The 21144-nt window shown below is 59.7% G+C and overlaps 2 protein-coding genes across 2 annotated transcripts; both read left to right on the top strand.

Annotated features, from left to right (window-relative positions):
- Nucleotides 1–436: 436 nt before the first annotated feature.
- LOC127464010 (class II histocompatibility antigen, B-L beta chain-like) lies at nt 437–3308 on the top strand. Its single transcript, XM_051774112.1, has 5 exons — nt 437–871; nt 1374–1643; nt 2390–2671; nt 2940–3046; nt 3161–3308. Exons 1-5 carry the CDS (start codon nt 787–789, stop codon nt 3167–3169), a joined length of 753 nt encoding a protein of 250 aa, XP_051630072.1. The 5' UTR covers nt 437–786; the 3' UTR covers nt 3170–3308.
- Nucleotides 3309–4205: 897 nt separating this feature from the next.
- Nucleotides 4206–7127, top strand: LOC127464026 (class II histocompatibility antigen, B-L beta chain-like). Its single transcript, XM_051774121.1, has 5 exons — nt 4206–4338; nt 4985–5260; nt 5948–6229; nt 6530–6636; nt 6993–7127. Exons 1-5 carry the CDS (start codon nt 4254–4256, stop codon nt 7125–7127), a joined length of 885 nt encoding a protein of 294 aa, XP_051630081.1. The 5' UTR covers nt 4206–4253.
- Nucleotides 7128–21144: the final 14017 nt, after the last annotated feature.

Genomic DNA, 21144 nt, shown 5'->3' with positions numbered 1-21144 from the left:
TGGAAAAGAGGGGCTTGGACACTCCTAGACCATGAAACGCATGGGAATAGGGGGTTGGGGCACTCCCAGACCCTAAAAATCCCCGAGAAAGTTGGCTTGGGCACATCCAGAGCCCAAAATATTGCAAAAGAGGGGACTGGACACTCCCAGACCCTAAAAGTCCCAGGCAGAGTGGGATTTGGGAAGCGTCACACCCCCAGAATCCCAGGAACTGGAGGTTTTTGGGCACTCGGGGCCACCCAGAACCTCATCCCCACGTATCCAGGCCAACCCAAACGCCAACCCCAGGAATCCGGGAACTCCCAGAACCCACCTTGGACCCCCCAAAACCCAGGCAGGGTCAGCAGCAGCAGCCAATGGGAGCGAGCGCTGTTGGTGCGTCATCAGCTGCCGGGCAGACCCGTCCGGAACGGAACCCTCCCCGAGCTCAGCCAGTCAGAGAACGCCCTCAACTCATTTTGGGGACCCGTGGGAGCTCCGGGAGCCCTGGCTGGGCATTTTTGGTGGGCCCTGAGCTCCCCCCTCCCCCGCAGCCCACGGACCCCCCGAACCCCCCAGCCCCGGGGCTGCCGCGGGGGCCCCCAACGGCCCTCAGCCAATCCCAAAGCGCCCACGCCGCCCGCGCCCAATCCCAGCGCGCCGCGCTGATGACTCATCAGTCGCCGGGAAGACGCCTCGAAAAAAGGGCCCCAACTGCGCCCTCAGCCAAGCCCAGCGCGCCCCAAACCCCCCAAAACGGCGCCGCCCGGCTGGTTTGGGGCTGTCAGCAGCTGTCCGGCGCTGGGCATGGAGCGTGTGCGGGGAGCTGGGGCCGTGCTGGCGGTGCTGGTGGTGCTGGGAGCCCCCCCGGCTGCGGGCGAGGAGCTGTCGGGTGAGCGGGGGGGGTGGGAAGGGTGGGAGGGTGGGAAAGGGGGGGAAAGAGGGGAGAAAAGAGGGGGTGGGAGCCCCAAAAGTGAGTGCGAGGGGGGTTGGAAGGCCCGGACTGAGTGGGAGGGGGGTGGGAGCCCCAAAGTGAGTGCGGGGGAGTCTCGGGGGTGGGGGGAAAGGGGTGGGAGAGAGGGGAACGGGGTGTGGGAGATCAGGCAGAGGGGTGCCCTGGCTGTCCCTGGCTGTCCCTTGAGCCCTGGAGCGGTTCCCTGGGGTTCTGGGGGGGTCGGATCCACAGTGGGGAGGTCCCCAACCCCCCTGTCCATCCCCGGGGGGCTGATGGGGGGGTTCTCCCCCAGCCAAGAGCCGGTGTTGGGGCGTCCATGGGGCAGAGGGGGTGGGAAAGGGGGGTCCGGGGTGGCCCCCTGAGGTCCCACCGTGCTGTGGGGGGCTGGGGGATGATGGGGGTGGACGGGGCATCCCCGACCCATGTCCTGCACACACAGGGGTGTTCCAGTGGATGGGAAAGGCCGAGTGTCACTTCGTCAACGGCACCGAGCGGGTGAGGTACGTGGACAGGTACATCTACAACCGGGAGCAGTACGTGCACTTCGACAGCGATGTGGGGGTCTTTGTGGGGGACACCCCATATGGAGAATTCTGGGCCAGGCAATGGAACAACAACCCCGAAATTCTGGAGTACAAAAAGGGTGAAGTGGACAGGCTCTGCCGGCACAACTACAAACTTGGTGCTCCATTCAGCGTGGAGAGGAGAGGTGAGCGTGGGGCAGAGCGGGTCCCCTCAGCCCCTGACCCGGGAATGACCCTGGAGCCCCTCATGCCCTCCCTGGAAATCACCCCAGACCCCTCAGCCCTCCCTGTGCCCTTCCCTTGGCCTTTTACCCCTTCCCAGTTCTTTCCTGTCTCTCCCAGTCCTTCCAATGCCCCCTAGTCTCTCCTAGTCCATTCCACTTTTTCAAAGTCCATCCCAGTCCATCCCAGTCTCTCCCAGTGCCCCCCCGCGTCTCCACCCCGCTGGGGCCACCGAGCTCACTCCCCTCAGCCAATCCCAGCGCGTCTCTCTGATGACGCTCCAGTTGCCAGGCAGACCCAAAGCAAAGAGTTCCCTCACCACGACTCAGCATCGCAGTCCCGATCGCTCCTTCCCAGTCCAGCCCAGCCTTTTCCAGTCCTTCCCAGTCCTTCCCAGACCCTCTCACTCCACTCCCAGACCTTCCCGATCCATTCCCAGACCCTCTCAGTCCATTCCCAGTCGTTCTCACTTCACTCCCACATCTCCCAACTCTCTCCCCAGTGCCCCCCCAGCCCAGCCCCTTCTCCCTCAGTCTATTCCCAGTCCCTCCCACTGCCATCCCAGTCCCTCCCAGTGCCATCTCAATCCCTACCAATGTCCTCCAAGCCCTCTGCCCTCCCTCCCAGTGGCCCCCATCACATCCCAGTGTCTCCCCCGTCCCTGCCAGTGCCCCCCAGCTCAGCCCAGTGTCTCCCCCGTCCCTCCCAGTGCCCCCCAGTGTGTCCATCTCGCTGGTGCCATCGAGCTCCCAGCCCGGCCCCGGCCGCCTGCTCTGCTCCGGGATGGATTTCTACCCTGCGCCGGTGCAGGTGAGGTGGTTCCAGGATGGGCAGGAGCTGCCGGAGCACGTGGTGGCCACCGACGTGGTCCCCAACGGGGACTGGAGCTACCAGGTGCTGGTGCTGCTGGAAATCCCCCCCCGGCGCGGGGTCACCTACAGCTGCCAGGTGGAGCACGTCAGCCTGGAGCACCCCCTCAGCCGGCACTGGGGTACGGCCCGGCCCCCCCAGCACCGGGGGGCAACTGGGGGCGACTGGGAGGGAGTTTGGTGGGTGCTGGGGGTGATGGGAGGGGGGTGGGAGGGTCCTAAAGGGGCCGGGAGGGGCTGGGTGGGATCCCTGCAGGGGCTGGGAAGGGACTGGCAGGAGGTTGGAGGGACCCCCGGGTGGGCTGGGGGAGAGCGGGCCGGGCTCTGTGGGGTGCCGGGGGGTGCGTGGCAGGAGGTTTTGGGGGTGCTGACCCCCCCGGCTCCCCCCAGAGATGCCACCGGACACCGTCCGCAGCAAGATCCTGGTGGGGGTCGGGGGCTTCGTCTTGGGCTTGGTCTTCCTGGCACTGGGGCTCGGCTTCTACCTGCGGGAGAAGGTAAAGGGGGGTCCCCAAATGGGGGTTGTGGCCCCCCCCCCTTGCTCTCCCACAGCCTCTGGGCCCCCCTGCCCCCCAGCCCCTTTGATCTCACCCCCTTTTCTCTCCCCACAGAGCTCCTGAGCCACCGGCGGCCGCAGCCCCTCCCCGTGGCCTCGGGCCCAGCCGGGACCCCCCAAACCCTGCGCTCATTTGGGGGGGTCGCCTGTCCCCCCCTTCCCTCCATTTCTTCCCACACTAACCAGCTGTTCCCAGTGTTCCCAGTAAAGCTTCTCAGTGCTCTGCACTCGTGGTTGTTGGGGGCAGTGGGGGGGCTCTGAAAATCTTGGGGACTTGGGGGTTTTGTATTCCCAGACCCTGAAAATCCTGGGAATTGGAGCGTTTGGACAGTCCCTGACCCCAAAATACCACAAAAGAGGGATGTGGACACTCCTAGACTCCAGAAATCCTGGGAACAGGGAGGTTTGGGTAGTGTCAGCCTCCCAGTAATCCAGGAACAGGAGGGATTGGGCTGTCCCAGAACCACACAATCCAAGAAAAGAGGGTGTTATTTACTCCTAGACTCCTAACATTGTGCGAACAGGTGGGTTGGGCACTCCCAGGCCCCTAAAATTTTGGCACATTCAGAGCTCTACAATCCTGAGAATAGGTGGCTTTGGGCAATGGCAGCCTTCCAGTAACCCAGGAAGGAGGGGGTTTGACCTTTCCCAGCCCCAAAAACTCCTGGAAAAGACAGGTTTAGGTACTCCCAGAACCCCAACACTGTGAGAACAGGCGGGTCTGGGCACTCCCAGGTCCCCAAAATTGTAAGAACAGTGGGTTTTGGGCACTCTCAGAACCACAAAATCCCGGGAACAGGGAGGTTATTGGGAACCCTTGGCCACCCAGAACTTCATTCCTACGTATCCAGGACACCCCAAACCCCATCTCCAGGAATCCGGGAACCCCCAAAACCCCGGGGTTGGACGCCCCCCCAGCCCCGGGGCTGCCGCGGGGGCCCCCAACGGCCCTCAGCCAATCCCAAAACGCCCACGCCGCCCGCGCCCAATCCCAGCGCGCCGCGCTGATGACTCATCAGTCGCCGGGAAGACGAGACGCGGAAAAGTTGCCGGACTCCGCCCTCAGCCAATCAGAGCGCGCCCAAAACCCTCCCAAAACGGCGCCGCCCGGCTGGTTTTGGGCTGTCAGCAGCTGTCCGGCGCTGGGCATGGAGCGTGTGCGGGGAGCTGGGGCCGTGCTGGCGGTGCTGGTGGTGCTGGGAGCCCCCCCGGCTGCGGGCGAGGAGCTGTCGGGTGAGCGGGGGGGTGGGAAAAGGGGGGCAAGAGGGGAGAAAAAAGGGGGTGGGAGCCCCAAAGTGAGGGCGGGGGAGTCTCGGGGGTGAGGGGAAAGGGGTGGGAGAGGGGGGCAAGGGGGTGTGGGAGAGCAGGCAGAGGGTGCCCTGGGGGGGAAGGGGGATCGGGTGGGAAAGGGGGGGCAAGAGGGGAGAAAAGAGGGGGTGGGAGCCCCAAAAGTGAGTGTGAGGGGGGTTGGAAGTCCCGGAGTGAGTGGGAGGGTGATGGGAGCCCCAAAGTGAGGTCGAGGGGTGTTCTGGGGATTGTGGGGCCGGTGGGAAAGGCGTGGGAGAGGGGTGCAAAGGCGTGTGGGAGAGCAGGCAGAGGGGTGCCCTGGGGGTCTCTGGGTGTCCCTTGAGCCCTGGAGCGGTTCCCTGGGGCTCTGGGGGGGGTGGGATCGGCAGTGGGGGGGTCCCCAACCCCCCTGTCCATCCCCAGGGGGCTGATGGGGGGGTTCCCCCCCAGCCAAGAGCTGGTGCTGGGGCGTCCGTGGGGCAGAGGGGAGTGGGAAAGGGGGGTCCGGGGTGGCCCCCTGAGCTCCCACCCTGTGGTGGAGGGGATGATGGGGGGGACGGGGCACCCCCTGACCCGTGTCCTGCACACACAGGGGTGTTCCAGTTGTTCTCTCCGAGCGAGTGTCACTTCATCAACGGCACCGAGCGGGTGAGGCTCGTGGACAGGTACATCTACAACCGGGAGCAGCTCCTGCATTTCGACAGCGATGTGGGGGTCTATGTGGGGGACACCCTGTTTGGGGAGATCCAGGCCACGTACTTCAACAGCAACCCAGAAATCATTGAGCGTAAACGGGCTGAGGTGGACACGTTCTGCCGGCACAACTACGAGGTGTACACTCCACCTGCTATGGAGAGGAGAGGTGAGCGTGGGGCACAGCGGGTCCCCTGGGCCCTCCCCCGGGAATGACCCTGGAGCCCCTCAAACCCTCACTGGGAATCACCCCAGACCCCACAGCCCTCCCTGTGCCCATCCCCTTGCCTTTTCCCCACTCCCAGTTCCTCCCAGTCCGTCCCAGTGTCTCCCAGTCCTTCCAATGCTCCCTAGTCACTCCCAGTCCATTCCAGTTATTCAGAGTCCATCCCAGTCCATCCCAGTCTCTCCCAGTGCCCCCCCCGCGTCTCCACCCCGCTGGGGCCACCGAGCTCCCGCCCCTCAGCCAATCCCAGCGCGTCTCTCTGATGACGCTCCAGTTGCCAGGCAGACCCAAACCAAAGACTTCCCTCCCCACCACTCAGCTTCCCAGACCCGAGCGCTCCTTCCCAGTCCACACCAGTCACTCCCAGTCTTTCCCAGTCACTCCCAGTCCCTCTCACTCCACTCCCAGACCCTCTCACTCCATTTCCAGTCGTTCTCACTTCACTCTCACATCTCCCAACTCTCTCCCCAGTGCCCCCCCAGCCCATCCCCTTCTCCCCCAGTCTATTCCCAGTCCCTCCCACTGCCATCCCAGTCCCTCCTAGTGCCATCCAAATCCCTCCCAATGCCCTCCAAGGCCTCTGCCCTCCCTCCCAGTACCCCCAGCTCAGCCCAGTGTCTCCCCCGTCCCTCCCAGTGCCCCCCAGTGTGTCCATCTCGCTGGTGCCATCGAGCTCCCAGCCCGGCCCCGGCCGCCTGCTCTGCTCCGGGATGGATTTCTACCCTGCGGCGGTGCAGGTGAGGTGGTTCCAGGATGGGCAGGAGCTGCCGGAGCACGTGGTGGCCACCGACGTGGTCCCCAACGGGGACTGGACCTACCAGGTGCTGGTGATGCTGGAAATCCCCCCCCGGCGTGGGGTCACCTACAGCTGCCAGGTGGAGCACGTCAGCCTGGAGCACCCCCTCAGCCGGCACTGGGGTACGGCCCGGCCCCCACAGCCCCGGGGGCACACTGGCAGGGGGGCCGGGGATGAAAGGGGGCAACTGGGGGTGACTGGGAGGGAGTTTGGTGGGTGCTGGGGGTGATGGGAGGGGGGTGGGAGGGTCCTAAAGGGGCCAGGAGGGGCTGGGTGGGATCCCTGCAGGGGCTGGGAAGGGACTGGCAGGAGGTTGGAGGGACCCCCGGGTGGGCTGGGGGAGAGCGGGCCGGGCTCTGTGGGGTGCCGGGGGGTGCGTGGGAGGAGGTTTTGGGGGTGCTGACCCCCCCGGCTCCCCCCAGAGATGCCACCGGACACCGTCCACAGCAAGATCCTGGTGGGGGTCGGGGGCTTCGTCTTGGGCTTGGTCTTCCTGGCACTGGGGCTCGGCTTCTACCTGCGGGAGAAGGTAAAGGGGGGTCCCTAAATAGGGGTCGTGTCCCCCCCCTTGCTCTCCCACAGCCTCTGTGCCCCCCCTGCCCCCCCAGCCCCTTTGATCTCACCCCCTTTTCTCTCCCCACAGAGCTCCTGAGCCGCCGGCGGCCGCAGCCCCTCCCCGTGGCCTCGGGCCCAGCCGGGACCTCCCAATTTTGCCCCGCCCGCACTTTTGGGGGTCGTGTGTCCCCCCCAGCCCTCTCAGAGAGAATTAAATAAAGGAGCGTTTGCACTGCCTCTTTCTGCAGACCCCGATTCTCCTTTCTTCAGCCGACTCACCTGATCAGGGTAAGATTTCTTTTTCCCCATGCCCATGGCTTTGTTCCGTAGCGCCGGGGTCACGCTACCTGTAAACGGCTGCTTCTCCCACGTCCTTCTGTTCGCCTTACGTCCCTCAGAACTCGACGAAGAGGAAGTCCCGTCCTGTTTCGGGCACCAGTTATCGATGGGGAGGCACGAACATAAGCTCACAGACCCTTAGGATCGGCAATATGTCAAATTTATTATTTAAATCAGTTAACTTTTATACAGTTTATTTGTTTAGGGCACATGTTCACAATAAGGTGATTGGATAGATCAGTCTGTGCACGTGTCTCATGTCCCCAGTTCATTGGACCTGATGTTCTGTCCACGCGATCTGAAATCATCCTTAGCATAGAAACCTCTTTCTAATTATTCTGCTTTTAGAGTTTTACTAAATTTGCAGGTGTTTCATTATCTTCAGTTTCTCAAGGTTTTCTTTCTATAAACATATCATGTTCTCAAACCTTATAACTAGACACACAGCTAACAAGTATAAGCATCACATATTTTCACACAGTCTATAAGTAGAAACAATACACACTTGACACTTCCATGGCAAGCAAGGCCTACAGAGTGCAGGAAAAATTGTTCACAGAAAACTCTGTGTCCGGTGACACTAAACTCCTGCTCCCAGAGGAGCCTGGGGGCAGCTGGATCCAATCTGAGCCTTGCATTGTGCCAATGGTTTGAATTTAAGGAATTATAGAGATGGGATTGAACCAGTTTTGTCCCATAGGTTTTAATGATGGAAAAGCAGCTATATTTATATCAATTAACTACTTATTCTTAATAATGATCAGACAAAAGGACTAAACCAGAATTATTTACTACACAACATACACACTAAAACTACCAGTAGTACAGGATAAGATAGGACAGGGCACTACACTAAAGCAATTGTTGAAGCAATTCTACTAAAGGTGGCAAACAAGCAAGAATTCTTAATTAGAGATGGATGGAACTCCCCCAGAGCAGCGCTCGTGGGGAGATCTCTGCTCTCAACCTCCAACAGTGACCTTGGGGGGGTCCCCAGCCAAGGCAGGAATCTCCACACACCCCCAAGAAGGGTTCTGTTGGAAGAAGCTGCCCCTGGCAAAGGGGACTGGCCCTTTCTGGTAGAAACCCATGGACTGACAGTCCTTGGACTCCAGGGCTTCCCTCACCATCAGGGGCTTCATTTGGGGTCAAACCAGTCTGGGGTCCAACATCTCCTGCCTTGTCCCGGCCCCCTCTCAGCTCAGCACTGACCCCTTTGCAAATGGGGCATTGTCTTGGTGCCATTGCAGGGGGATGTCCTGCCCCAGTGTCCCAGTGTTCCTTTAATTGCCAGAGGCCCTGCAGTGTCCCAGTGGCCCCTTGATTCCATGACCTTCTGAAACACCTCAGGGTTCCTTTGGTTCCATGAGGCCCCCCTGTCACAAAGGCCCCTGGATTCCATGAATTCCGCAGTGTCACAAGGTTCCTTTTTTTCCATAGGGCCCTGCAGTGTCCCAATTGTGCCTTGACTCCAGGAGTATCCAAATTCTCCCAGGGTTCCTTTGGTTTCAGGAGGTCCCGCAGTGTCCCAGCGGCCCCTTCATTCCAGGCAGGCCCAGGGAGACGAAGGCAAAGACGGAGCCCCGACCCCGTCAGTATCTTGGGGGGGGCGGGGGGGCAGGACCCGGGAAACGGCGGCGGCTGCTGGGAAGGGACTGGGATGGACTGGGATGGACTGGGATGGACTGGGATGGACTGGGACGGAGTGGGATGGACTGGGATGGACTGGGATGGACTGGGATGGACTGGATTGGACTGGGATGGACTGGATTGGACTGGGATGGACTGGGACACCAGGATACACCGGGACCAGGACTGGGACCCAGCAGGACCCCCCGGGAGCAGGATCTGAGCACACTGGGACCCTCCAGGACCAGAACTGGGGCAACAGGGATCCTACTGGGAGCAACTGGGACCACACTGAGGGCTACTGGGAGCAACTGGAGGCCACATAGGATATAGTGGGAGTGCCTTGGAGTCACTGGGATCATACTGGTGGAAACTGGAATGTTACTGGGGCATCTGGGAGTGACTGGGAAGGACTACGAGCATGCTGAGGGCTCTACTGGGATATACTGGGAGTGTGGGCAACCATGGTGGGGGTAACTGGGACCATACTGGGAGTGACTGGGACTACATGAAGGGCAATTAGGACCAGGCTGGGGGCAATTGGAAGGAACTGTGAGTGACTGGATCTACAAGAGAAGCAACTGGGATTGACTGGGACTGTCAGGAGGGAAGACCGGGATCATACTTGGAAGTGACTGGATCTGTGCTAGGGGCAACTGGGAGCAACTGGGACCATACTGGGATCACAGTGGGAGAAGCTTGGCCCATGCTGGGAGCAACTGAGACCACACAGTGGGTGACTGGGGTCATACTGGGATCATATCAAGAGTGAGTGAGATGATGCTGGAGGTGATTGGGATCATCCTGGGAGCAACTGGGAGTGCACTGGGGATGACTGGAAGTGGTTGTGAGCAACTGGGATCCTGCTGGAAGCTTCTGGGGGCAACTGGGAATGAGTGGGACCACATGGAGGAAACTGGGAGCAACTGGGAGAGAGCAGGAGTGACTGGGATCATCCTGGGACTGACTGGGCGCTGAATCCGAAAAATCGGTCCGAGAAACTGCTCAGAGACTTTTTTCTCTTTAAGTAGCAAGGTATTTGTTTATTCAACGTTGGGAGCAAGCCAGCTCGCGCTGGACAAACTTGCTCCAAGGCTTCACACAAAATCAGCATTTTTATACAATCTTCAGCTGGGATTAAATGCATATTCCAGTGATTCCAACATCTCTCTCTGCATATTAAGAATAGGCGGAGTATAGGTGGAGCTCAGGTGGGGCTTGGGGCGGTGCTTCTCTTGGCCCTCAATCCTGAGGGGACTTCCACTCTTCCTCCATGGCTCTGGGGGCTTCAACTCCTCTTCCTCAGCTTGACCTTCCTTCTCTTCCATTGTTCTTGACCCGCTCACTGAAGCTTGGAAAAAGCCCTGGCTCCCGGCCTATTCCTCCTCTTCCAATGTCTCCCTGATCCTGCTGTCTCTCTAATTTATCCCCTCTAGGCCTAGGACATGTTCCTGTACTATTCTCTGAAGCTTTGCTCCAGTCAGTAGAACAGAACGAGCACAGATGGTCTTGGATGTTGGGAGCTTGTTAGCAGGCCCAAATTTCTTCGTGAACTCTTTTGGGCCTGGCCTCCTGTTTCACCAGGGACACAGCCCGGGCCCGGGGGTTCCCATTCCCATTCCACGGGTTTGCATTCCTGTTCCAGGTGTTCCCATCCCATTCCAGGTGTCCCCATTCCCATTCCCATTCCTATTCCAGGTGTTCCCATTCCAGGTGTTCCCATTCCAGGAGTTCCCATTCCCATTCCATGTGTTCTAATTCCCTTTCCAGGTGTTCCATCCCATTTTAGGTGTCCCCATTCCCATTCCTATTGTCCCTCCTCCCATTCCTGGTGTTCCCATCCCACTTCTGTTTTCCCCATTCCCAGTTCTTGGTGTTCCCATTCCCATTCCAGGTGTCACCATTCCCATTCCTATTGTCCCCATTCCCATTCTAGGTGTTCCCATCCCACCTCTGTTTTCCCTATTCCCATTCCAGGTGTCTTCATTCCCATTCCAGGTGTCCCCATTCCAATTCCTGGTGTCCCCAGTCTGCTCTTAATGTTCCAATTCCCATTCCACGAATTCCCATTCCAGGTGTTCTCATTCCCATTCCACGAATTCCCATTCCCATTCCAGGTGTTCCCATCCCAGTTCCTGCAGTCTCCATTCCATTTCCTGGTGTCCCCATTCCCATTCCTGGTGTCCCCAACCTGCTCCCAGTGTCTCCATCCGTCTCCCCGGTGTCCCCATTCCCAATCCAGGTGCCCCCATTCCCAGGTCCTGATGTCTCCATTCCCATTCCTGTTGTTCCCAGTCAGCTCCCAATGTTCCCATTCCCATTCCAGGTGTCCCCATTCCCATTCCAGGTGTCCCCACTCCCATTCCCCCTGTCCCCATTCCCATTCCTGGTTCCCAGGGAGGAACTGCCGGATGCCGGAGGAGGAGTCAGAATTTATTGCCCAAAGCAGGAGATTTTCACACCAAAATAATCCCTGGTGATGTCACCGCTGTCCCTGTGATGTCACCAATGTCCCTGTGATGTCACCGATGTCCATGTGATGTCACCGCTGTCCATGTGATGTCACCAATGTCCCTGTGATGTCACCACTGCCATTTCCCCTGCTGGTTTACCTTAAAACCAGCACACCAGGTCTGTGCCCAACGGGGGTCCCTGTGGATCATCCAACGCGGGTCCTCCCATGGCTGATGGAGTTGGAGCAGCGGCCGAAGCTCTTCCCGCAGTCGGGGCACTCGGGGCTTCCATTACTGGTGGGTCCGTTGGTGGGAGGTCAAGGAAGAGCTCTGCCTGAAGCTCTTCCCACACTCCCCACAGTGGAAGGGCCTCTCCCTGATGTGGAGGCGACAGTGGGTGTAGAGGGTGGAGCTGTCCCACATTCCCTACACGTGTAGGGCTGTTCCCCAGTGTGGATGTGCTGGTGGCTGAGCAGCTTGGGGCTTGTGCTGAAGCTCTTCCCACATTCCAAGCACTTGTAGGGCCATTCCCTGGTGTGGATGCAACGGTGTTTGCAAAGGCTGGAGCTGTTCCTGAAGCTCTTCCCACACTCCGTACACGTGTAGGGCCTTCCCCACTGTGGATCATCTGGTGTCGGAGCAGGTGGGAGCTCTTCCTGAAGCTCTTCCCACACTCCGCACACGTGTAGGGCCTTTCCCCACTGTGGATCATCTGGTGTTGGAGCAGGTGGGAGCTCTGAGTGTAGCTCTTCCCACACTCCCCACACATGTAGGGCCGTTCCCCAGCGTGGATGCGACGGTGGTTGCGGAGGGTGGAGCTCTTCGTGAAGCTCTTCCCACACTCCCCACATGTGTAGGGTCTTTCCCCACTGTGGATCATCTGGTGGCTGAGGAGGTGGGAGCTCCGTTTGAAGCTCTTCCCACACTCCCCACACGTGTAGGGCCGTTCCCCACTGTGGATGCGCTGGTGGCTGAGGAGGTAGGTGTTCCTGCTGAAGTTCTTCCCACATTCCAAGCACCTGAAGGGCTTTTCCCTTCTGGGAGGTTGCTCAGGGACCACCAGCTCGCAGCTCCGCCTCAAGCTCTGGCCGCCTTCCCGGCACACGCTGGCTCTTTCCTCCTCACAGCCCCCTGGGCTGGCTTTGGAGCCCCTCCTGCGGGGGCATCTCCGACCCTTTTCCTCCCCGCTGCCTTCCTGCACCGGGGAGCCCTTCAAAACGGCCTCTCCCACCAGGCTCTGCCGGGGGGATTTGTCCTCCGCGCTCTCCGGCCTCACCTCGGGGCCTGGGGCAGGAACCAACAAGGACACGCAGGGGATTTGCCTCCGGCCCACAGGGAAGCCCAAGGACATCCCCCCAACTCCGGCCCCGGCAGGATGGCCACAAAAGACAAAAGACCCACCCAAAGGGGCACTGACTTCCTCCTCACCTGCCTGGGGGGCCCGCGGCATCTTCCTCTTCCTCGCAGCCTCCTCCTCCATCCGACCAAGCTTTGGAAAGCAGAAATCCTGATGGGGGGCGGAAAAAAGGGGGTGAGTGTGTTGCCCAAGTCCAGCTCTAGAACTCACCGGGCATCCTGTGTCCCTGAAAACCTCAAAACCACCAACATTCAGTCCAGAAAAAAAGAAAACAAGATTTGGAAAAAAAAACCTGCACAAACTCCTTGCAAGTTTGCAAAAGATCAAATACTCCAAAAAAAATACTCCAAAATATGAACATTCAGCTCAAAAAAACCCTCCCAGAGGTTTCCCCTCTCTGCTCTCTGCACCTTTACCTTCTGGGCTCTCCCCTCTCTGGGCTGCTGGGGGTCCCGCTCAGGGATGCCGGGGCTCTTGGGTGTCCCAGGGGTCCCTTCTCCCCTCACTCTCTGCTTCAGGGGGCCGGGTTCCCAGACATTCCCCCTCTCTGCCTTCTCCACTTTCTTGGCCCGGGGATCCCAGGGGTCCCCCCTACCCAGGCTCCCCCTTCTCCGGGACCCCCCTTGCAGCCTCCCGGGGCTCCTCCCTCTCCCTGCTCCCCCCTCCAGCCTGCCGGGGGTCCCCCAGCTCCGCCATCGCCCCGCTCCGCTCTCCACACTCCGGGGCTCCCGCCCTTCCTCCCCCCACCCCCGGCTCTCCCGAGGGCTCCCCAAACCCGCTGCCTCGGCTCCCTCCGGCTCCCCCGGACCAGCCCCCCCCGCCCACACCGGCCTCACAATGGAGCCGCCGGGGCCTCACCCACCAACACCAACCCCCAACAAGGGGGGGACCCGCAGCCCCCCGACCACCCACGGGGCTCTGCCCACAACCCACCCCGACACCGCCCCAAAACACCCACCGGGGACCCCCAACAGCCCCCCGGCACACAGCCCCGCACAAGGGCCGCCTGTGCCCGAGCCAACAAAACGCCCCCACAGCCGGGGGGACACCAGAGGCTGCCCCGGGGCAACGAGAGCAGGGAGCGGATCGGGCCCCGCACACGTGGCCGGGCTCTTGGGTCAGCCGGCCGGGATTGGGAACCAACAGCACGGCCCCGACCGCCGGGGAGGGGAGAAAAACAAGGGGTGAGCGCATTGCCTTGGGAGTTTCTCCTGCCCAAACCCATCCCTAGAATGCACAGGGCATCTTGTGCTCATAAAAACTCCCAGAACACAAAGATTCAGCCCAAAACCCCCTCTCAGAATTCCCCATCTCTCCTCTCTGGGATTTGGGGGGTCCCCCCTGTCTGGCCTGATGGCACTTCTGCCTGCATTGGGGGTCCCCCTTGTCCGGGTTGCAAGGGGTCCTGTGGCTCCGGGGGGTTCCCACTCGCCGGGGTCCCCTTTAGTGTTGCCAGGGGGGTCCCAGGGCTCACTTCTCCCCACTCTGCCTCCCGGGGCCGGCCGGCCCTCCTCTCTCGCCTCCCACCCTCGCAAACCTCTTGGCGCTCTCGGCTCCCACCCCGCCTTAAGGCCCCCCCTCCTCTCCACACTCCAAGGCCTTCCCCCTCTCCGGGACCCCCGCTTAAGGGGCCCGGCGCTCCCTCTCTGCTCCCCCCCCTCCAGCATTCCGGGGGTCCCCCAGCTCCGGGATCGCCCCTCTCCGCTCTCCCCACTCCGCGGCTACCGGGGTTCCCCCCCGGCTCTCACGGGGGCCCCCAAACCGCTCTCGCCCCCCCCCGCCATTGCCCAGCCACCGCCAGGACCTTTTGGCTGCTCTTCTTTGTGCTCCCGCTCGGCTCCTCCCTCGGCTGGGCCGCCGCTTTTGGCGGGTTTCCTCCTCCGGGATCCACCCCCTGCAGCCCTTCCCCCCCTGGCCCAGCCTACTTGCCCCCTTGGACCCCCTTGGGCCCCCCTCTGACCCCCCTTGGGCCCCCCTTGGGCCCCCCTTGCCCTATAAGTCTGATTATACAGACAAGCAATTGGTTTTAATCCACAAAACCCAAATGTAGAACCCAGCACCCTGGGCCATGAACAAAGTGCTGTTCCTTGGCCCCCCCCCGAATCCAAAGTAAAGGGAGAGGGGAAAAAAACCTGCTGGTGGGAGAGCTGTTGCAGTCTGGTCAGAAGTGGTGGTTGCAGTCCAGTTGAGGGGGGTGGTCTCAGGCTGGTTGAGAGCGGTGAGCTGCAGTCCTCCTCTGGATCCCACGAGTGCTAAAAAGGTTCCGAAACTCCAGGTTTATATATTCTCCAGTTCAGGCAGGAATGCCCAGTCCTCCCCTCAGAGTGGGGAATTCCATAAAAGGATGCTTAGTTCTTCCCTCAGAGCAGGGAATTCCATAAAAGGATGCTCAGTTCGTTCCCTCAGAGCGGGGAATTCCATAAAAGGATATGAGGACAGGAACACCCCCCCCACCTTGCAGGCCCTCCCCCCTCCCCCCGACAACAGTTCCTGGGAAAATGGCATGGAAGGCCATAGAATCCACAGTTTTGGGTTACACCCATCCAGTGATGAATCAGTCCCAGCTGTTCTAACTAGGACAGGATTCCAGAGTGGGATCAGGTGGAATTGTGGACTGGGATAAGGGCTGGATTCTGGAGTGGGATTGGTGTGGGATGGATGGAGTTGGATTGGGGTGGGATGGACAGAACAGGATCAGGTGGGATTCCAGAGCAGTTCCTACTCTCCCTGGGCTCCACAGCTGGCTCCATCCCCTGGGATGGGAACAGGGACATGGTGACTCCTTTCCCTGCTCTCATCCCAGCAGGAATCACAGCCTGAGCGATCCTGGAGCTGGATCCACCCCTTCCCTCTCCCTGTGGAAAGGCAGGAGCTGCTGGCAGAGCTCATCCCGCTGCTCCCACCCACCCCGGCCCCCAGGGGCTCTTCCCAATGGATCAACTTCCTACTTTTTCCCGTGTGAAACCCAGGACCACAATTATTCCGGAGGCTTTAATTTGGGTGGGAAAATCTCCTGCTTTGGGCAATAAATCCTGGCTCCCTCCTCCGGCATCCGGCAGTTCCTCTGTGGGAACCAGGACTGGGAATGGGGACAGGGGGGACTGGGATGGGGACATTGGGGACAGGGATGGGGACACCAGGAATGGGAATGGGGACGTCAGGACTGGGATGGGAACATTGGGTATGGGAATGGGGATGTGGAAGACCAGGATGGGAACAAGGGGGACAGGAATGGGGGACACTGGGAGCAGGCTGGGGGCAGCAGGAATGGGAATGGGGACTTGGGGGACCAGGATGGGGACACTGGGAACAAGTTGGAGTCACCAGAAGTTGGAAATGGGGATACCAAGAGCAGATTGGGGACGCCAGGAACAGGGAATGGGAACACCAGGAGACAATGGGGAAAGGGATGAGGACACCAGGAACAGGATGGGAAAGCCAGCAAAAGGTTGGGGACAACAGGAACTGGGAATAGGGACATCAGGAGTTGGGAATGGCAACACCAGGAATGGGAATGGGGACATGGGGGACCAGGATGGGGTCATGGGGAACAGGTGGGTCATTACCAAGAACTGGTAATGGGAACACCAGGAGCGGGAATGGGAATGTGGGGGACCAGGATGGGGACACTGGGGACAGGAACGGGGACACTGGGAGCAGGCTGGGCATTACCAGCAATGGGAATGGGCACGGCAGGAATGGGAATGGGCACAGCAGGAACTCTGTGTCTCTGCTGGCCCCCCGGGCTGTGCCTTGGAGCCCTGACAGCTCCTGCAGGTCGCAGCTTTCCCAAGGCCTGGCAGCCCTCGCTGCCGTTGCCGGTCCTGCAGCGCCGGGCGGGACGCGCTGCGGATCCCGCCGGGCTCCGGCGCTGCCACGGAACCCGCCGGCACCGTCAGCCCGCACGGCACCCACGGCAAGGGGCACCACGGCCGGGCAGCTGCTCCCCACGGCATCGCCAGCCCACAGCACCCGGCAGCTCCCATTGACTCACTGCAGCGGGAGAGCAGCAAAGCCTGGCAGCAAACTCCCAGGGCAATTCTAGGGGCCAAAGGGACACTTCCAGCAGCATCCCGGACTTGAGTATTCCCGCAGAATTCCTTCTCCAGCTCTGCAGCCTCTCCTGCTGTTCCAGGACTGTCGGGTTTACACTGCCCTCCTGCTGCTCCTGGCTCAGGGCTCGCCAGGTTCAGTGCCCCCTCGGCAGTCCCGGACAAAAGGAGGGCACTGCTCTGCTCTGCTTTCTGCTGCTGAACATCTTCATTCTCCTCCTCGCAAGGACCCACAACTCTCCCGCTTTACAAAGAGCAGCAGCACTTGGCAGGCCCGGCAGGATCTTCCCCACAAAGGCCGTGGCACTGCCCTGTGCTCGTCCTGCCACAGGAGCTCAAGGCTTCTGCACAGCACAACTTCCCAGCAGTGACCTCCCTGCTCCAGAGGGATGAGGAGCCTCTGCTGAACTGCAGAGATTCACACACTGCAACCACTGCACTGCCTGCATTTCCTGCCATTCTGCAGCACTTGGGCATCTACTGTGGCTCTTCCTGCTGTTTAAGAAGGAAGTTTGCAAGCTCGGGGAACTGGATGGAGTTTTGTTCCAGCTGCCAGCTAAGGAAGTTTTCAACCTGTTACACAATACATGCAATGAAAACTCCAGTGATTTAAGAACCTGGACTCCAGTAGAACTGTTGGATTATTTATTTCATCAGGAAAAATAGACCAGGAAATAAAGCCAGTCCTTAATATATGGAAGTCAAATGAACTCATTTAGGTAAATAAATAGGCTCTAAAAAGGAAGTTATTGAGTTTTCTATATGGATACATTAGAGAAGGGAGCAGGATACAATGCTTGGGATGCTCCTTGGAATACTATTCCAGAAATGTCTTAGTACAGACCATTAGACTCCACAACAGAATCCTGCCAAGTAATTATATCCACATAGGAAAGGAAATTGTTGGTGATCCTGACCTGGCTTTTGGAGGTATCAGGAGCTCCTAAAAAACAAGTATCTTAAACTGAAAACTTTATTCAAGTAGCTGAATCTACCCAGCACAGGGCCGTCTACAGCTCATGATGAGCTTTTTTTCAAGACAGAAAACCCCAAACCAGGCACAATCTTCCACTCCAAAGTCTCACCCAACTGCCTTCATCTCATCCCTGCCCTCCCCCAAGAAGATTCCACCAGCCAAGCCCAGGGCACTCCAAGGGAAACCCTTGGGTGACCTTGTCTGGTGTTCCCTGGGCACTGAGGGAAGAAGAGAAGTTTATCAAGGTGCCAAATGCCCACGGAGATCTTGGAAATCAGCTCTCCACGATGCTTTGCAGCCCTTCTCAGTCAGCTTGAGCTCTTCAAACAGACTTGTCCTCAGCGTTTTCTCTGAAAAGGTCACTATGGTCTGAAGGGTCAAACTCAGAAGTGTCTGAACCTGCAGACAGTCCTTCCTTCTGGGCAGAGCTGCAGCTGCTTGGGAATGTTATTCCCTGCTGGCAGCTTCCCACAGAGCTGTGGGCACACATTCTCCAGGCAGCTCACTGAATGCAGAGTTTCCTTCCAACCTGAAGGGAGTCTTTGCTCTACAACATCTCTCCCCGGTGGCACTGTGTGATTGCAGGCTGGTTCTCCTGGCTCTGCCTGTGTCCTGCTCTCCTTGGAAAGCACCATGTCCGTAAGGATCCAGATGTTGATCCTCATCTCGAAGAGAATCAATAAAATATCATTAAACAGGCATAAAATGTCGATAATCGATCAATGAAATGCCAGATCTATCTGAAAATAGACACAAATACAGTGTTGTGGAGCTCCTGGCCCGGTTTTCCCAGCCCTGTGGGGGGCGGGAAGCCCTGGGGCCTCACTTCTCTGCCCCCTAATTAGGAGCAATTTATTAGGCTAATTAACCACGGAGTCATTTGTTCCTGAGCTGCTTTGTCCCTCTGCCAGGCACAGGCCAGCCCGGGCTCCGCAGGCTGCAGGGCTGCTGCGTCCTGTCAGTGCTCAACACCTCGGATTTATTTGCCCCCAAAAGGGAAAACGGCCCCAAATCCCGTGGGCCGAGCGCAGGAGGGGACAGAGTTGTGGCCCAAACCTCCCCCCGCCGGGTTTGCCCAGCCCGGGAAGAACCAAGGGCCCCGCAGTGAGGTGGGACCCCCAGCAGCCCCGGTGTGCCGTGCCCAGCTGAAGCCCTCCCTGGGGCGCTCGGGGCTGGCTGGGCACACTGGGAGCGCTGGGAAGGGCCCCGGCTCGGGGCGGGGGCGGCGGGTGCCCAGCAGTGACTGAGGGGAAGGGCCTTCACAGGGACCCCCCGCGCCCCTGGCTGCCCACGGGAAGGGTTTTTGGTCCCTCTGAGCGATTTGGCGGCGTTTCTGGGCTCGGCGGGGCCGGGCAGGCGGCAGCGGGACACGCGGGGCCCGGGCCGTGCGGCGGAGCCGGTTGGGAACTGCGGGGCGGCCCCAGCGGGGCCCGAGGGCGGAGCGGAGCCGGTTGGGAACGACCCCCGATCCCCCCGGGGCCAGGTCTGATGCCAGGAAAAAGCGACGATATTAAACCCAAGAGCCACAGGTGCTGCTGAGCCGGTGTTTGTTTATTTGGGCGCCGGACGCGCGGGGCACAGCTCGGCCTCACAGGCACCGCTCCCCCTCACAGCTTCCCTTGGATGCAACTGCCTCGTACATATTGACTGCACGTGTGTTCATCATGGCTGGGCTTCAGGAACAAAGATTTGGGAAAGGCTCTATCCACATTTGTTACAAGCACACTGGTGGCTAAAGAGGCCAATACAAGATAGACATATTCGATTGCAAAAGGCACAACAGAAAGACTCCTTAGGTGGCATATTCTGCAAGACACGGTTCTTTCTGCGTTGTCTTTTCTCCTCGATGGTGATCCTGCTGCGTTCTCAAAGGAAGCAGCAGCGTTAGAGATGGGGTGTCTCCAGACCTCCCGACTGGAGGCCAGAGTAGACCAGTGATGAAGATCAATGTGGCCAAGGCTGAGATGTTGTTTCAGGCAGTCCTTGTATCTCCTCTTTGGGGGTCCTCTCTTGCGGCAGCCGGTGGCAAGTTCACCCCAGAGCACGATCTTAGGGAGGCAGTGGTTGGTCCTTCATCCTGGAGACGTGCCCTGCCCAGCACAGCTGTGTTCTCAGCAACATGGCCTCAATGCTTGTGACTGCTGCCTGTTCTAGAACAGATGGATTGGTCACATCATCTGACCAGGGGATGTTTAGGATTGTACGGAGGCAGCGTTGATGGAAGCGTTCCAGGAGTCGCAGGTGGTGGCTGTAGATGACCCAGGATTCGGACCCATATGAGAGAGTAGACAGCACAATGGCTCTGTAAACACTGATCTTTGTGCTTTTCTTCAAGTGTTTATTTTGCCAAACTCTTTTATGGAGTTTTTGGAAAGGATTATATGCCTTTGCTAACCTGTTGTCCATCTCTCTGTCAATCTCACCATCCGAGGAGATGAGGCTCCCTAGGTAATTAAACTGCTGGACTGATTTGAGCTCTGATTGGCCAATGGTGATGTGGGGATGATGGGAGACTTCCTGAGGTGCAGGTTGACCCGGGAAACGGCGGTGGCTGCTGGGAAGGGACTGGGACGGACTGGGATGGACTGGGATGGACTGGACAGGCTGGGACAGACTGGGACACTGGGATACACGGGGACCAGGACTGGGACCCCTTGGGACCAGGAATGGGACCCCTCGGGACCAGGACTGGGGCAACGGGGATCATACTGGGAGCAACTGGAACTGTCACCAAACGGGAATAAAACTCTGTCACTGGAATGTCAGGATTAGAAAGCGGTTTTATTTTTTTCGGCACTGGGTGCGTGGGTGGGGCTGGGGGGGTCTCCTCCCATCACCCCCACACTGGGCTGTCTCACACCCTGGTTTCTGTGGATGTAACTAATACATGTGCATTACACTTCCCCAAACTCAGGCATATGTACTAAACACTCCCACAGATTCTCTCACACATTTGAATCAGTTCTCAGAACTCATTTACATCAGAGTAGGGGTCTCTTGAGGGTCTCTGGTGGCCCTTTGGGGAACATCCCTTCTCCAAATTATCCTTCTTTGGTCACAGGCCTGAAAAACCAGTTTCTTCTGAAATGCTTCCCAGCTCTGGGGGCTGGCCAAGATACTCCTTCTTATCAGTGGTGCTTTTCCTGGCATCAGACCTGGCCCCGGGGGGATCGGGGGTCGTTCCCAAGCGGCTCCGCTCCGCCCTCGGGCCCCGCTGGGGCCGCCCCGCAGTTCCCAACCTGCTCCGCCGCACGGCCCGGGCCCCGCGTGTCCCGCTGCCGCCTGCCCGGCCCCGCCGAGCCCAGAAACGCCGCCAAATCGCTCAGAGGGACCAAAAACCCTTCCCGTGGGCAGCCAGGGGCGCGGGGGGTCCCTGTGAAGGCCCTTCCCCTCAGTCACTGCTGGGCACCCGCCGCCCCCGCCCCGAGCCGGGGCCCTTCCCAGCGCTCCCAGTGTGCCCAGCCAGCCCCGAGCGCCCCAGGGAGGGCTTCAGCTGGGCACGGCACACCGGGGCTGCTGGGGGTCCCACCTCACTGCGGGGCCCTTGGTTCTTCCCGGGCTGGGCAAACCCGGCGGGTGCAGTTTTGTGCCACAACTCTGTCCCCTCCTCCGCTCGGCCCACGGGATTCGGGACCGTTTTCCCTTTTGGGGGCAAATAAATCCGAGGTGTTGAGCA

The sequence above is a fragment of the Manacus candei genome, unplaced genomic scaffold (assembly GCF_025592945.1).
Source record: "Manacus candei isolate 608988 ecotype Guabito, Panama unplaced genomic scaffold, ASM2559294v1 h1tg000185l, whole genome shotgun sequence".
NCBI classification, from domain to species: domain Eukaryota; kingdom Metazoa; phylum Chordata; class Aves; order Passeriformes; family Pipridae; genus Manacus; species Manacus candei.
Note: the sequence above shows the minus strand (reverse complement) of the source record. Positions and strands in the feature narration are given on the sequence as shown.

Excerpts from the sequence above, each read along its gene's own strand:
- LOC127464010 (XM_051774112.1), top strand. The coding sequence starts at position 787 with ATGGAGCGTGTGCGGGGAGCTGGGGCCGTGCTGGCGGTGCTGGTGGTG. Across the intron at positions 872-1,373 it reads TGCGGGCGAGGAGCTGTCGG|GGGTGTTCCAGTGGATGGGA; the intron begins GTGAGCGGGGGG and ends CTGCACACACAG. Across the intron at positions 1,644-2,389 it reads ATTCAGCGTGGAGAGGAGAG|TGCCCCCCAGTGTGTCCATC; the intron begins GTGAGCGTGGGG and ends CGTCCCTCCCAG.
- LOC127464026 (XM_051774121.1), top strand. The coding sequence starts at position 4,254 with ATGGAGCGTGTGCGGGGAGCTGGGGCCGTGCTGGCGGTGCTGGTGGTG. Across the intron at positions 5,261-5,947 it reads TATGGAGAGGAGAGGTGAGC|TGCCCCCCAGTGTGTCCATC; the intron begins GTGGGGCACAGC and ends CGTCCCTCCCAG. Across the intron at positions 6,230-6,529 it reads CCCCCTCAGCCGGCACTGGG|AGATGCCACCGGACACCGTC; the intron begins GTACGGCCCGGC and ends GGCTCCCCCCAG.